This window comes from Protopterus annectens, chromosome 2.part0, assembly GCF_019279795.1.
Source record: "Protopterus annectens isolate FY-2018-M chromosome 2.part0, PAN1.0, whole genome shotgun sequence".
Classification (NCBI taxonomy): domain Eukaryota; kingdom Metazoa; phylum Chordata; order Ceratodontiformes; family Protopteridae; genus Protopterus; species Protopterus annectens.
The window spans coordinates 1,742,913,336-1,742,931,379 of record NC_056728.1 but is presented as its reverse complement, the minus strand read 5'-3'; the positions used below and the strand labels follow the sequence as shown (position 1 = coordinate 1,742,931,379).

Here is an 18,044-nt window from a genome sequence, read left to right as displayed (position 1 = left end):
TACATGAGCAATAGGTTACTCCAACAATGTGCAGATCTGTACAGAAGGCACCCCCACTGAAAATCAAATGGGTGATGTGAAGCAGCAGTGCAGCACTGTGTGGCCCATACCACGTACTTATTAACACACATGTGTAAACTCAGGTACTCACTTCTGATACTGCGGTAGTATCTATGGTACCATATACACTGTGAGCTTCTTAGGTAACAGTCATGCTCTATAAACTTAAAAAAAATGTTTCACTCAACTTATTAAAATGATTTCCTTATTATTTTATTACATAAAAGTTTTGTTAGGTTAATGTAGATATTTTATAGTGTTAAAACTTCTCAACACTGTAAGCTTTAGGATAAGTTGTAGGAGTAATTATGATGACTTTAATATTAAGTTGTACAATAAGTATCTTAAAATGCATTTTTCAACCAGAAGAGAAACTGCAGAAGAACAAGCACTACTTTTTATTAAAAATGAAGCTATAAAACAAGAACTGAAACATTAAACAGGAATTTTATGGACAAACATCACTGAAAAATAAAGGTTAGCACAAAATTCACGACCAGGTCTCTAAGTAGTACCTATAGTTTATTTAGAAAATAGTGTAATGCGCAGAAAAGGGAAGAAGTGTTCCATATCTGCCATCAAATTGATGTTTCTGTAAAATGTCAGGTGCCTCCCATTAAAAGAAGTTTACAAGGCATTGATATAATAGGCCTGAGAGTATGCCATAAAAGTCTGGTTTCTCACTTTCTGCAGAGATATGTAAGTGCATAAAGAATTTATCATAATCATCATTATTTTTGGCCTGTGGCAGAGGGACTGCTAGCTGCCAACCAGTGCCCCTCCATTTTGGTTCTCTGTAATGTGGTTTACAACACCCTCCCCCTGGGAAAAGAGGACACCAGCTGACCTGTAGCAGTGAGTATGGGTTCTGGGAGATGCAGAGGAGATGACAGTCCCTGGTGCAGTGACACTAATGCTACTCAAAGGGTACTTTAAGTTATGCTCTAAACTCTGCCCTTGAATGCTACAGAAGGCTTCATGTGTGTGTACATAGGCAGTGCTAGGAGGTCACCTCCACCTCTGTGATGGCAAACTCCTAACTGCTTTTCCCACTCCTTCTGCTCATTAATGCAGACAAATCCCAGTCTCCAGGAACCACTGTAAAAACAGATGTACCTGGCATGTCTAACATCCCCCTTGTTAAGGACAGCAAACAGGCATGCATCTTCTCATTCCTCCCATTTCAGTGGGCTTCTCCAACCCCGATTCAGTTAGTGACCCTTGAGCTGAAGTCATGGCTTCATCCTTTTATGTCACAGTGTCAACCTTGTATAAAGAATTTAGTCAACTTTTCTGATGAATCACTGGGATTTATTTTCAACAGTGCTGCATGTTCGACTCTGAGCTTCAGAGCAGTTAATACTGATTAGTAGACGGACATACTGCACTGCTGTGGTGATGTACCAATTATTACAGTTTCTAAAAGAGATGCACAGCAGTTGAATCTGGTGTCTAATTCATTACAAGAATTTCACTTTAGGCAGAACACACAGCATTTCAAATAACAGGTTGGCAGCAGTCAGTGCAGTGTTTCCTGGAAAAAAAAGACAAAAAAGTGATGCATAATCATTCCATGTTTTACTATGAAACCACACAGTTCATTTAGTACTGAAATAATGCAAAACATTTACTTATACTTTATAAACAGTTCAGTTAATTTTGTCCAATAAGCCTGTATTCAAGCTTAGTGTACATAAATACATTTTAAAAGCCAGTCAACTAATGAGATAATCACAATACAGAAATATGGACATTTTGCTTGAAAATTTAAAATACACCGATCTGAATAATATACTGCAAAGCTAGGACTTCTGGCTCTCATCTTCACAGGCAAGTAAATTCCACACATCAGCAGTTTGAAAAGTAAAAGAAATTTAGTACAAATATTCCTAATTAAATCTATATCACTAGAAACCCTCATCTGTCAAAGAGGATAAAGCAAAAGATAGTTAACTAGCAACTACTTTATGTATAAGCAATGCAAACAACACAGCACTGGTAAGTTATCATCAGAGCTTTACATTGAGAGCTATATGCCATATGAAACCAGAATAGTCTGCCTAGCATGATGTGATATGGACAGAGAAAGCTATGCCAGCTGAACTCTACTGTGGTCACTTGTGCCACGCCTAGGCTAAAGGGCCCTGGAGTAATCCAGACACAATGAGAGTGAGATAAAGTCATGCACAGACTTAACAGGCTTTACAGGAATCAAATACATTATCTGACTGATATTCCTGAGAAGATTAAAAAATGCAGAGAAAAAAAATCATTGTAGACTCAGATCAAGACTGGTTAAATATAAAAAGGTAAAAACAGAAGTAAATCCAACCAGTCAGCCGTGGCAGTTGCTGTATAAAATCATGGATTTTACTCAAAGAAGGAAAATCAAATCATAAAAGCGAGGCTAAAACACAGATAAGTGCTTTCACGCCTTTCTAAGCAGGCGCTTCATCAGATCTAAAGACTGTTACAAACAAACCATCTTTTAAACACAGTTTCCTTCTTTGAGTAAAATCCATGATTTTATACAGCAACTACCGTGGCTGACTGGCTGGATTTACTTCTGTTAAGATTAAAAAATGGCTTACACGTGACTGATATGTGGCCCTTAAATACCTGTAGGTCACCAAAACCAATGTCTTGAGTACACATTTTAGACACAAATTCCAATCCAAAGAAAACAGGGAAAAGGTATGCAACTGTTGTTGTTTCTTTTGGCTTTTCCCGGTTAGGGGTCGCCACAGCGGAACTTCGGTCCGCTAATGATTGACAGTTGATTTTTATGTGCCGAGTTGCCGTCCCTGACGCACAACCTTCAATGAAGGTACGCCCATTCACGCATGTCTCCGCACAGAAGACGCTCTAACTGAGAATCGAACGGGACAACGTCTTGCTGTGAGGCGACGCTACCGCAGCACCACCACCACGGACTACAAAAGGTATGCAACTGTACAGGACCTAAATATGTGTGAATAGTCTCCATTTTACTCAGGTTAATTATTAACTGATTACTCCTCTTTCAATCAAAGGTGGTGCCCAGACTGTTTTAAGGTTAACATACATGCCTGAGAGAAGAACAGGTAAAGCTCAGTATCAAATTCAAATTTATCAAAGTGCTTAAGTCTTAAAGTTATGATGTCATGAGCTTTTAAAACAGGCCATTGTGGAACACCTCTTTAACCAATGACATGGTAGATTTCTAAGGTGCAGAGCTTGTTTATTTTAAATCACAAGTCAGGAACCACTAACAGCAGCATGGTGGGTGAGCACAATGCCTCAAGTATGCTATAAGATCTGGCCAACAACGTGAGGTCAGAGGGGCTCGTGTCATGCAGAGACAAATACAGCATCAAGATTTTAAACACAGATCAAATATGTGTAGGAAACTAGTGCATCCACTAACCCAATATAACAAAAAAAAAAAAAAAGATAAACAGACCAAGAAAAGGCTGAAGGATCCAGAATCACAAAAATCTTCCTTTTATTAACAGTACATGAGCACTTTCACAGTCAAACTGCTTCTTCAGATGTAAAACAAAAAAAAAAAAGAGAGAAGCAAATCAAACCCACCCAACTAAATATACCAACTCCGAGATTACACTACAGTGGGGAAAGGGCAAAGTTCACCATGGTGGCCAAATGGTTCTTTTTCCATGGAAATTTTTCGATGTTCCAGGTGTTCGATATTCTGCAGTTTCAGCAATGTCGTATCGATGAAGTGGTAATTCCATACTTTGAAGTAGACCCATATATATATATATATATATATATATATATATATATATATATATATATATATATATATATATATGTGTGTGTGTGTGTGTGTGGAATAGAGGTTAAAGAGAAAACTAATGGAAAATTTTAATATGCAAGAAAGAAGACTGACACAGAAGTAGCATTTAAGGCATGTAACAGAATATAATGAAGAACTAGAAGAAAATTACACAAAGCATTTCTTAAAACGACAGCAAGAAATGCATACGATAAAAAAATGGTATTGTGGTAATGTCAGCAACATATAAAGGGTAAGAAGGCAATAGAAGCATCGGTTAATCAGGAAGAAAATAAGTTAATGATAATTCAGCTTGCAGATGGTACTTAGAGAAGTTACAGAAACAGGAAGTATGACTGATGGTAGAAAACGGAAACATTAAAAATAATACTAATAAAGAGGTAATTATAAAAGAAGTAGAAACTGTTCGACAAGGTAGGCATTGAAAGCATGCCAGATGTAAATGACAGAATATCAATATTATAGACATTTACAGCACTAGCAACTAAAGGAAGTAAATGAAGCACTAAATGAACAGGATAATAAAGGTGTAAAAATGCTAACCACCTGGGGGTTTAACATTGGCTTGACTGTCACTATTGAAGTGATCATGGGCAAAAATGGAAATCAGGGGTTGTGGCTGGATGGTTAGCAAGGAAGAGTTATACAAGTGCATTGTAATGATGTGCTGGTAAAGAAAAGGAGAGGAAAACACAGAGTTGGAGGCCAATAGTATTAATGAACTGTGAATTGCAGATTATGATGAGAATAAGAAGTAACAAATTAAATGAAGAACTAAACAGGGTGAACAAGGAAGAAACAGGTGCAGTAGGAGAAGAAAAAGCTATACAAAATATACTAATAATAAAAGAGGCAGCAGAAACTTGCCAGAGATAAAAACAGGGAGTAACTATAACAACTTGCCAGAGATAAAATAGGGGTGTAACCATGACAACTGCTGTGAGTTAAGCTTTGATAATATTGAACATTATATGTAATGGAACATTTTGCATGAGTATAATGTAGAAAATAAGTTTGCATGGCGGTGAAGAGATGTTTGTAAGGCTTCAAACTGTAGACCAATAGTAAATGGTTATGTTGGGTAAAAAGAAGATAACTGGAACAAGGCATACAATAAGGGGTTCTCTACAGGTTACCAAATTCACATTCCCAGATAATTATGTGCTCAGCATCACAAGATGCCGAGAATCAAAACAACACTGACTGTTTACCACTGGAAATCACTACCAGGAACTCCTCTGTTTATGAAGTCAGTAAATATACAAGTTTAAGAGGTGCAGGTGCTGCAGATAGGCTTATGCCCCTGCAAAATCACTTATAGTTTGATTATTCATCCATCTAGTGTTTTGGAGATTAGTGCTCACCAATGCTTTGGCATTTTTTTACTCAGGGTTTTGTAGTGAAACCAAAATAAGATTGTTCACTGAACAATTTGTTGCTTGTTGTACACATGGACAATATGGAACAGAAAATTAAACAGAAAAAATGTGTCATGTATACAGTGGATATAAAAAGTGTACACACCCCTGTTAAAGTGCCAGATTTCTGTGATATAAAAAAAATGAAACCACAATAAATCATTTCAAAACTTTTCCCTCCTTTAATGTGACCTGTAACCTGTACAATTCAATTGAAAAAAAAATTGTTAGGGGAAAAAATATAAAAAATAAAAAACGTACAAGTGCACACCCTTAAACTAATACTTTGTTAAAGCACCTTTTGATTTAATTACAGCATTCAGGCACAATGACTGGCCAAATGAATATTAAGTTGAGTTGACTGATTACATTCATGGACCTGGATGCCAAACCTTTAGATATAAACTGAGCAAATTAAAAGGACTTCCTTACAATAGTAAATATATTGCGATCTCACAACAATTTGTTGTCAACAAGAATTCACAGATCCTTGACTACAGGATCAATTTTCAGGGATGTTTTGTCAATGTGATAGTTACAGTGTTGTCTGTGTGATAGAAAGGGAGTCATGTTGCTGAAGGAAACAATTCTACATTTCTTGACATTCAGCTTCAGCCCATGGTTTTTATACCAGATATTAGTTTAGGTCAAGCCCTCTTGGAGTACCATGTTGTCCACTGTTGAGTTTAGGATGATACAAAGTTTGCAATCATATGCAAACTGGTCAGCCACAAACTCTTAACATTAGCTTTGACCTCCAAGAAGTAAATGCAAAAGAGGATCTGTCTAAGGACTGAAACCTGGGGCACACCACTAGTGACAAGTCTTTTGGAAGGAGGTAAAGCCATTTGCCCTTACTTTCAGGTTATATCTGTCAGCCATTTTGCTACCCAAGATACATAGGGATTAACTTTTAGCTTGGAAGACTGTCTACAATACCAGAGTGTGGGATGGTGTCAAATATCTTTGTGAGGCCTAGATTTGTGGTGTGTACTAATTTGTCATCCATTGCTACAGCTGTCACCGTGTTAAGTAGGCAAGATCTACCCTTGACAAATCTGAAATGACTTGGGTAGACAGTCTGTAGGTTACCTATATCCTTATTTATTAATCTCACACTGATCCTTTCCATAGCCTTACAGATGAAGCTGGTCAGGTTTATGGGTCTATAAATACCTGGGTCTGTTGAAGCCCAACCTTTGTGCTAGGGAAAGATTGCTGTCCTCCATTCATCCATCAAGAAGCCTCTTTTGAGATGGCTACTGAGTAAGCCTGTGTGGTATGCTTGTCTGGCCCCACATAAGTAGTGTCCTGGCCTTAAATATCACCTTGTGGGCTTGTTTTTGGGAGAACTGAGGGTTAAAAATGTATGAATATGAGGTAAAAGTAATGCAAATATTTTTTAATTTATATAAAATGAAATAAATGGTCAGGCAAAAGGCATATATTATCACAAAAACTTTTAATACAAAAACAAAACTAAAAATAAGATAAAAGATGAGCACTTTCGCATCAAAACTAGATGCTTCATCAAATCTATGGCATTAAAACAAACAAAGCATTTAAGGCCTTACCTTAGGCCATGTGACACAGGTTTTACAGGTATAAAATCATTCAATCCTTTGCCTAGTGGCCTGTAAAATAATCATCCATTTAATCTCAGTGCACTCAGTATGAGTCCTAATATCGCCCCCTTTAGGGCTAACATGATCAAGTTCAAGCACCATAAACTTAAAACATTGTTCAGTCCCTTCCTGCATTACATGTTTTGATAAAGCATTTTTGTCATCATGTTTATTAACACAGTAAAGGTGTTCCCTAATACGATCTCTGAGGCACCGATTAGTCTTGTCAACATAAAATGATTGTCAGGCATCACACACAGCCAAGTATAAAAGATAAGAGGAACCACGGTCAGCATGTCTATTAAAATAAAACATGCGGGAAGTATCAGGATGAAAAAACTGGTTGTCAGTTTTGATAAACTTACACATGCTACACCTCTTACAGGGAAATGTCCCACGTTTATTAGCATTATAAGAATGCACAGTTTCAGAAGTCAGTTTCTTATAGCACAGCCTGTCCTTCAAAGCTTTACTATTCCTAAATGAGAAAAAAGGCTGCGTACCCAGAGCAGTCTTACACTGCTGATCTACTCCAAAAACATGCCAGTGTCTCCTTATTATATCACAAATCGATCTAACATCATTGGAGTAAGTCAGGCACATCCTCAGAGTGTTGTCTGCTTGAGTATCAGTACACATAGATTCATCTGATCTTTTGTGAAAAAGGGTCTTGTCCTTGTACTCCTAAAAGATTTCATGCTGTGCTAAGGATACCTCTGTTTAGTTATAGCCCCTTTCCATAAACTCTTTGGTCAATAAACTAAAAGAATTATACATGTCACTAGATTTAGTATGAGGACGTGCTGATCTAAAGAACTGGCTTTTAACTACATTACTTTTAACATTTGCTGAATGCATACTGCGTGCATGTAACATATTGTTCTTCTTACAAGATTTCTTAAATAGGGATGTATTCAGACCACCAGCTGATTTAAGCACCCTCACATTTAAGAAAGCAATATCAGAATCAGAGAAATCATACGTAAACTTCAGATAGGCAGTGGTAGCATTCAAATAGCCTATAAAATCAGACAACAAATCCGAAGTGCCTGCCCAACAAAAAAAAACACATAGTCAATAAAACGACCATAGTATAGAACCTTTTCAAGAAACACATTTTTGTTACTAAAAACAAACTCTGACTCCCATTCAGCTAAAACTAGATTGGCGTAGCTATTTGCACACATGGTGCCCATAGCTACGCCAGTTCGTTGAATATATGCATCACCCATAAACAAAAAGGCATTATTGTTAAGAATGACTTCCAATAAAGCACAGATAAGATAGATAGAATTAGTGTCAAAACATGAGTGCCTGCTCAAGTACATATGTATGTTCTCTATACCATTGGTATTAGAAATGCATGTAAACAAAGAGACCACATCCATTGTCACAAGAAACAGATCATCAACTTCACCTTCAAAGGTATCATACCAATCAAACAAAGAGCTCAAAAAATGCTTTGTATCACTCAAAATATAGGAGTTCTATCTACCATAGGACGAAGGCATTTCTCGACAAACCTGGACAGAGGTTCGGTCACCCAACCCCTCCCAGATATGATAGGATGCATCGGAGGGTCAGTAGGGTGCTTATGAACATTTGGAAGCCCATAAACAAGGAGAGTAACAGGATGTATAACCATAAAATAGTCAAAGAGGTTTACATCAGTAACACCTTCTAACAAAAGTTCTTCAAGATGCATACATACTTCATCGGTTAAAGCTGAAATTTGTGACTTATCTACCTTCTCATAAGTATCAGGATCATCTAGCAAAATATGCATATTAGTTATATAATGAGAAGAATCACCCCCTCCTTTATCTGCGGGATGAACACAAATATCGTCAAATGTCATTAGTTCACAGGGAGCACAAAACTGTTGTGAGTTCAAGTTATTACCATACCTTACGTATACCATGCCTCTGATTAAAGTATGCATATATGTCATCCTCACATAATTTGTAAAAGGCCTGCACTAAAGGAGGATTTGCAGGTGCATATAGACTCAGCTTCCTGAGGGTTGTAACAGGAACATTAGTGTTCCCAAACTGTAACCTGAGGGAGATATTCCGTATAAACGAGTTTAAATCAGTAATAACATCATGTACCTGGGAACTGCCAGCAGGAATAAAGGAAAGACCTAAACAAAGTACCTCATGTTGTTCGCATGTTAAAGTGTGACTAGAGAGATTAAAAACTGTTGTACAGCCTCTGGAAGCCAGAGCTGTAAAAAAGGTTGACTGGATGAGGTGAGACTATTGCCACCCACTAGCAGTTCCACCATATTTAAAGTATTGGTGGCACTCGTGGAAGCAGCTCCTGAAACTATAAGTGCATCAGTAGAAACTTTCTCAATACTGGTCGTAGTGGTACTTCTAGAGTAGTGGACACATCATCTAAAAGTGGAGTGTCCCCCACTACCAAATTGCCCCTCATGTCCTCAGATATAGGAGATAAACTGGTAGCAGTAGAGGCATGATTCACAGCTTGTGAATGATCCCTTTGCCTTTCCTTGTTGTCAGACCAGGAAAAAAATACGGCCATGCTGAAAATCATTCACATCTCTAACCAGCTTCCTCTTCTTAGCCTTTAGGAGGCGTTTCTCATACAGGCCAATGTCAGGGAATAATCCATCTAGCTTACAGCTGTACGCAGATGAACCAGCTAAGGTTTTAAGCTCATCAGTGTCACTCAAAATTTCTTCACGCATGGCTAACGCAATAGGTGACAAAAACTTGAGCAATAAAGGGATATAGCCAAAACTCATTTCCAGATTGAAAGTTTGCCAATCTCTCAGCAAATCTGGGTAAGTATTGCCATAAGTAGGCATTTTACATACCCATAACCCTCTCAGAATGACTTTATGCTTCACTCACGCTTCCATGTGTAATCTCTGCCACTGAATTCTTTCAGGCGATATAAATTGTTCTCTATTGTCCGAAACAGAGGATTAAAGTCAACAGACTCAACCATGTCTGATTCAGACGGTACCTCAATGCTGTTAAAGTCCATTTTTAGTAAAGGGTTCTCCACTAGACCCAAAACCCGATCTAATCATCCATTAAACATAGCAGCTTGGTTCAAATGGGGTGTATAATCAAGTTCTTGAATGCCACCTTCAGCCATGCTCCAAAAGTAAAATAAAACAATAAAGGAGCAAAACCAATGAAGGAAAAAAATATACATAAAAAAAACAGTCAGGCAGATGGCATATATCACATAAAAACTTATTTAAAACTATCTAGAGAGCAGACTCTGTCTCATGAAAAGAGATATATTACATACACAACAGGAAAAAGGGTGGATTGAAATGGCTAATCTAGTGGTTTTCCATGTTACATTATTAATGACATTTTTGAAAAACATACTCCATGAAAAATATGCTGGACTGATACAAAACTGTGTATCAGGTAACAGAGTAAATGTTTACTGGTATGACAAAAGCCTTACTTTAGATCAGAAAATTGTAGGTTGCAGTCCTTCAGTGGTCATAAGGAAAAACAATAGTCTGGTAGTTAGTGCAGAAGATTAAGAATGTGAGCTGCAAATGAGTTGCTTCCAGTAGTTGAGGGTTTGATGCTGTCAGTCTCCACTTCCATGTTGTGAATCTTGGCAAGTCGCTTAACATGACAGTGCTCTGACACAACTGAAACATGGACTAGGCCCCTTAAAGGTCTCCTTGAAAACATGTCTAGTAACCATCTATGACAGACACAGACAAAGTTGAAAGTAACTCTAGAAGACTTATGGAAACTGCAATAACTGTATAATTATATTATAAAAGAATAGTATAGTGTATTAAGATGAATATATGCTAGAAATGCTTAAAATATAAACTATTATAAGAATAAATATTTAGAGAGATAACATGGGAATATGCTGAGTGGCCCACAAAAATACTACTGAAAGGTGAAATGCGTCTTAGAAAAAAAAGAAAACATGAAGGGCAGATGGAGATAACTGAGCATATATTTTTATATTGCAAAAGAGTGTAATGTTGGGAAAATCAAGAACATGATTTTTTTTAGTTATTATGGAAGTAAAATGTATTATATTAATACTATAAATATGAATTAAAATATATGCATGTGGGCTATGAAATAGAATATGAGAAGCTATATTGCATAATAAGATATGAAATATAAACGAGAAGCTAAAAGAAATACAGCATCAATGGAAGAATGAAGAAAAGTGGAAGAACAAATACAAATGGCATTTAAAGTATCAAGATAAATATGTAGTTTTAGTAAAAACAGTGAATGAATATAAATGACATGTAAAGAAAGTGATATGAAAAAGTGTGCTACATTAATAATAACAAGAATAACCTGGTTATCAGGGGACCTGTTGCTGTACTTCCTCTGGAGCATGGAGTCAGTCCAGACATTGTGAGGTTGTGTGAATAAAGGGAATTTCACTACAAGACAGAGACTGAGATTCATAAAGCTACAGCAAATTGAATACTTCCATGTACACACGTAGTACCTTTTCCCCGATTCAGGAACCACTCTAACATGGTGCTTTAGCATGACGATGCACAGCACTGTGTACAGCTGGCTTCACGGCCATGCTGAATGCTAATAAGGCAGTCCAGGGAAGGGAGAGGCATATGCTAATTAGCCATGTGCTCTCTCCCGTAGAACTGCCACCAGGAAGGCATCTACACACAGACAGTCAAGAAATCACTTGGTCATGTATATCAGTATGGTCATTCCCACCACGTCAGGGTACTGAACATGGCCAAAAGACCGTGTTCAACTACCTTCCATGACCATGGTACAGGGATCGGGGATGGAGATGGAGATTAACCACTAGACACCAAGACTGGAAAATACTTAAGTACCTTAACAGCACTGACTTCACTATTGGGATTGGGAGGTGAGGAGGACCACACGACACTCACAGCACTACAGGGACTCGGCGGTGGAGGGACACTACACACCAAGGGTTACTCTAATTGGAAGAACTGTAACAATACCGACAGCAGTACAGGGGTAGGGAGATGGGGAGATTCATTAACCACCAAGGCAGCGCCATTATGGCACTTAGAGTATTATGGTGATCAGGGGTGGGGGGAGCCATGGGAGAGTAAACAGGTAAGAGACAGGTACTGGGACTGTGCTGTGTGTGCGCGCATGTGTTCTTGTTTATGTACTTGTGTGTGTGGGAGAGTGATGGGAAAATGCCTACATGTGTAGCAGATTCCTATTGGGACGTGGATCACCAATGATCTGCATGAAACAGTAGTAAATGTAATTCAGAGACATGCAAATTAGCCAACAACAAAGTCTAACCTCATTGTGGCTAACATGTCTCTGAATGACAAATTGTTACATCATGGGAGTAAGGCCTTTATAGCATGAGCCATATAGCTCATGTAGGCCCTTTAATGAATGACAGAGAGAGGCTTACCTGCAAAAAAGGACATGACGAGCAGTATTGAAACTAATGTCCCAGATGCAGGAGATGACAGTCAATGGATAATACTACTGAAAAAATCTATGATGATAATTTGTGTGAGATTTTTTTTTATTCAGATATCATACACTGAATGTCCCAAGGTTACATGGCAGCACTGTATAGTTGTAAATGTTAGTAGAAGCAGTTTAAACTACAAGGAAATCCAGAGCAGAACTTTCTTTAGATCACAGGCCACTTCTTACTGCAGATCTGGTTGATTTACATTGGAGGTGCCCCTACGGATTGTTATGATCTTTGGGACAAGGTAAATTTTTCCACTGGTTGTACCAATGCAGCAGGTTAGAACACTGGTACACTTATAGAATGAACTACTACAGCTTTGGAAATCAAACTGCTTTAATTCAAATGTGTCCTGAATTTAAGAAAAATAAGAACAGGTTCGCCGGGACAAATATGATTTATATGACTTGCATTTAAATAAGAGATACAGAGTGTAGGTATTCCTAAGAAATGTATATATTAACGAAGAGATATCACTGCAGGACTTAGTTAAGTGTTCACTGTAATTTCTTTTTTCTCATATCAGAAAAAGAATAGGAGATGACAGGAAGGCATGAAAGATTTGTTTGTGGAAAGTGATAAACACAACAAAAATCAATTCATCATTAACAGTACATGCATGCTCAGGTATGCAAGGCAACCCAAAAAGATGCTTTGGGTGTGGACGAATGGATGATGTGAAAGTTAACCTGTCCCATTGGTCATGTGGAAGTTAACCTGTCCCATGGGTCATGTGGAAGTTAACCTGTCCCATGGGTCATGCGGAAGTTAACCTGGTCTTAGAGTTTCCGTGCAATTTGTGGCCAAGTGGGATGTACAAAGGAAATATTTGCTAAGGACTGCAAAAGGTGTGGTTAAGAACAGCACTTCTGAGTTGGCTGTCTGAAGAATAATACAGTTATACAGGACGAAACTCAAGTAGCCATAGAAGAAATGGATACTGAAAAAGTACAGGAAGAAGGGGTTGCAGTATGAACAAAGAAGGTCTCAAAACAGCATCTGAAATGGAAATGTTTAACAGACTTTCTGGTTTAGAGGACGACACAGGAGAGGGTAGGGAGAGGAAGAGTGGCTTTGAAAATGGCACTGCCATAGATATGAGAGGTAAGAAGGAAAAAAGTAATGAAACCACAAAAAGATGGGGGTAAATGAAAGTGTTTTGATGTAAACCGTACAAAGAGCTGTTAGCTAAGAGCATGATGTGTAAGCAGTGATATATTTCTGTTATAGGACATAAGAAAATTTGATGTTGTGTCTTTTGGCTTTTTCCAGTTAGGGGTCGCCACAGTGGAACTCCGGTCCGCTAATGATTGGCAGTAGATTTTTAAGTGCCGAGTTGCCAGCCCTGATGCACAACCTTCAACGAAGGTACGCCCATTCACGCAGACAGAAGACGCTCTATCTGAGAATCGAACGGGACAACGTCTTACTGTGAGGCGACAGCGCTACCGCAGCACCACCACTAAGAAAATTTGATAATTTAAAAAAAAAAACTAAAGGCTTGAGACCTACCTTCAGTGTAAGGCATTTTGGAATAATGGCACTGAAGAATGTTCAGGGACTGGCATTCTTATTAAAGTTTCATTACCTTTACAGGTTGCATCTGTTCATGCTGGTGTTAAAGGGAGGGACTTATGATTAAACCTTCCTGGTGATGGTATAATATGGAGGATTAAAACATTGTGCTCCCATTACTTCATCTTTGGGGATGGAATTCTGGGGAAATTTGTTAACCTACATTCCAGGTGGTTTTGATTTGGTTTGGGGAGTATACATTAATTGGTACATCAGTATGGATTCTTGAAGAAACAGATTAAGGAAGAAAATGATGCAACTTTGTATGGAAATAACTGCCAAAAATGAACTTTCTACATTTATTCATATATATTCCAAGGTTACTTAGTCTTATGGCCATTTATGCCTTACCTGTACTCTCCCTCAGGCTAAACCTCCTTTCTCAAGGATGGCCATTACAGTGAATCAGGTGTAAATTTGTGAAACCCATCCAGTCATCTATGTTTAAAGGAAGATAAGAGAGTCACAGTGCTTACCATGCAGGAGAAGTTTAGTCTAGAGGTCAGGGAAGTGTTGTGTTGTACAGCTGTCCCTCCACTGTTTTAGTTATCTATCTACTGGTGGAGATTTAGGTCCCTAATTCTAGGACTGATGCAGCCATTGGACCTACGGGTTATCAGGAGGTCTAGGGCAAGTTGTTCTTTAATGGCACACAGTAAATGGGAAGGAGATCTCCACTCAAAGGTCTGCATGACACTGAATATAGGGATAGCGCTTCCATCCTCTTTTAATAGCTCAGGAAATTCAGGATGGTGAACTTTCTGGTTAAAAACTTTTGGGATCTTTCTAATTGTTTGATATATTTGGTATGCTCCATCATTGTACTTGATAACTGGTCTGACCAATGCTGAGTATAAGGGAGTGACTACTTCTTTAGACCTTAATGATATTCCTTTGGGAATTAATTGTGCTAAATAAAAGGATTTCCTGACGACCACTGCCATATGATGGTCAAAACAGGGAATTTTCAACCCAAGTTGCTAGATCCTTGACTACATTTTCATTTTGTAGTGGTGTGTTGTCTATACAGTATGATGAGAGGAGCGGTTATTTATCAAAAGTAACAATACTATACTTTTTAACATTTAGTTAGAGCCCATTTAAGTACACCGGGAGTTTATTACAGAAAATTCACTTTGGAGGGTTTGGTGTCATTGAGTGACTTAACAGCAATCCCCAGTTTACAGTCATGTGCAAACAGCCAGAAGTCTTGGATTTCTGCTTGGAAATATGAGAAGTAAAGGTCAAAACGGAGAGGTCCCAGCACCCTGCACAGAGGGATGCCACTGGTCACTTTCATACCCTGATGATGTACCTGCAACATGCACTGTGTGGGTTCTATCTTTCAGCCAGTTTGTTATCCATCATACCACGTATGGGTTAATTTTTAAAGCACTTGGCTCCTGTACAGTGCCAGTGTTTGGAATTGTGTCAAAGGTCTTGGCCAAGTTAAGACATGCTGTGTGTACCGCATGGCCTCAGCCTACAGCCTCTGTAACCCTTCTGAAGTTGTCTACCATTTACCAGATTCAGACAGACAGGATCTACCCTTCACAAAGTCAAACCGTTGTGGGGCAAGTCTAACAATACTTTTGATATTGTTGTTTATGAGGTCAGTTATAATACATTCCGTGGCTTTGCAGATAAGGCTTGTAAGACTGATTGGGTGAGGCCTTCATTAAATGTTCACCATAGAGGGAATCAGGCTACTAGAACTGACATCTGTCCTAGGACAGTCAAAGAAATTCTATTAATGTTAAGATAAACTGGTTTTCAGACTACATTTTATTAGTGTAACTGAGGAAAATCAATAAGGAAGACAACAGGTCCAGGAATTTTTACATAAACTGTTATTAGAACCTAAAATTCAGAATCATTTTGTGTCTCAGGTGAAGATAGTATGAAGAGTTTTCTACATACTGTAGCTGGACTGTAGCAGACTGCTACATTGTGCAAATAGTGAGATTATTCTATTACAGGATATAATAAAACTCAAAGGATTGAGACCTGTCTTCAGTGTAACGCATTTTGGACTGATGATAGTGAAGAATGCTCTGGCAATTAGGGCAGAAGAATAAAGAAATGAGCTGTTTCCTGTAGTCTCTGACTCCTTATCAGGGACTAAATAAAAAGGTGTTGGGGTATCTAGGACTTATGCCAGACCAATGAGATCATGATGTATCGTACCTTTGCGTGCTTAAAGGGATGTCATTCCAGGAAATTGTAAATAGCCATCTGCCTACTTGGAAGCATAGTAAGTAAAATCAGTTGGCCTTTTGACTGCATATACACCATCCTGCAAGACAGCCTCCGTGGAAGAATGACCCAGGGTTCCTCATCCTTCTTGCCCAAATACTGATGGAGGTATTCCTGGGGAGAAGGCAGAGGCACCACAGGACATGGCACCATGAACCTCATGATCCTGAATATCTCTCCACAGGAAGGGTCATTTGGAGGGGTTATGTACGTAATAAGGGCAGCCCATTATCCTTGTCAGCTTCTCAGAAAATTACCTCTCCATCCTCAGAATATCACTCATACGAACCAAAGGGAAAATGAGACCCTCCCTACTCCTAGCTCTCTCAAGTGGTAAAACAGGCAGTTGTTTCAAAACAAGCAGTAAAGTCAAAAGAAGAAAAGACTTGAAAAATGTACGGGACAGACCTAAACCAAGACCTAACATGGTTTGGGTGTGGGGGGTACACAGGTTGAATAGGATCACCAATCTATTCAGAAGGTATTTGAAAGGGCAGAGAAGGTGAGACAAACATTTGTCGCCAAAACATGCAACTATGCATCAATGGCCAGAGATGGTAGAAAATTTGAAACAGTAATGAATTACTTCAGGGATTGTAACAGTAAATGGCAGTCATGAAGGGGTACCTGCAGCTGTGGATGGCAGTCGTGCAGGGGTACATGAATAGCTGACTAACCTAAGTTTGTTGCTCTATAGGGAAAGAAATGAACTACACCCAACTAGACTGATTATAAACCATCCTAGGACTCAAGGAATTAATATATGAAAAGTAAGGAGCTACAGTGTGACTTCCAAGGTGATGGCAGTTTTTTTTGGCTCTGGTTCTACCTACCTGGACTAAGACCCAGAACTGCACCTTTTGTTGTTTGTAAAATCAGGTGTGAATCTTCTTAGGTTTCTGGAAGGCATGCTTATTACAGCAGGCAAATAAAAGACTCACCTTACAGTTTCTTTTGTAATTCTCTAGCACTTGCAATTATGCTTATTTTTTACAGATTTCTGAGTGCTGACTTTCTGGATCTTAGTAATATACTTTCTGAATATGATGTGGGCTAGACAACAGGAATAAGGAATTTGTTTGTATATTCCTCCATTTTTCAGAGTTTCAACTGAAATGAAAGTTTCAGTGTAAAATAATAGTAGTTTGGTTGACGAGAAAATCTCAAACAGATAAACTGGTGATACTGAGTTCTGTGCTGGAACCTCTCCTGTTTGGCATCTACTTTTCTTAAGTAAAAGCCAATACTAAAGGGCTCTGGCTAACTAAGTTTGCAGATGACTGTAAGCTAGGAGCAGTCATTGTATCCTTAAATGACTTAGCCATCCTGTAGGAAGGTTGGTTCCAAATAAATAACTGGTGCCAAAATCAAGGACTGAAACTAAATGACAAAAAATGAATTATTGTATCCTTTGGGAAGTCATCTATCCCAGGGAACTACCACATTAACAATATCCCCCTAATTGCTGATCCAGTTGTTTGGGATTTGAGAACTTATGAGGACAGCATCCTAACATTTGACCAACATGTGTCCATTGTTGTAATAAAGTCCTTCTCTATTGCATAGCTGATAAGCAAAGTTTTAATCTCTAGATCCAGGGATGTCATTGCCCCCCTGTACAAAGCCCTCATTAGGCCAATCATTGACTATAATGCCCCCTTTTACATGCATCTGTCCAGACACAGGCAACAACTGAAATGCGCACAGAGATACCTTACCACTACATCAACTTGTGCCTTTTATTTATGCATTTATCGATATGTTGCTAGTTTTGTTAAGTGCAGCTTTTCTCCCCGGGCCTCGCTGAAAAAGAACGTGTCCAGTCAG

General features: G+C 38.5%; 1 protein-coding gene across 1 annotated transcript in view; it reads right to left on the bottom strand.

Moving 5' to 3' along the window:
* Nucleotides 1-443: 443 nt before the first annotated feature.
* The window catches only part of AGMAT (agmatinase), a 394,532-nt gene continuing 376,931 nt past the window's right edge, over nucleotides 444-18,044 (bottom strand). Inside the window, exon 7 of the mRNA XM_044061769.1 lies at nucleotides 444-1,594. Within this exon, the coding sequence (XP_043917704.1) occupies nucleotides 1,521-1,594 (74 nt within the window). The 3' untranslated portion in view covers nucleotides 444-1,520. The remainder of the gene's footprint in view (nucleotides 1,595-18,044) is intronic.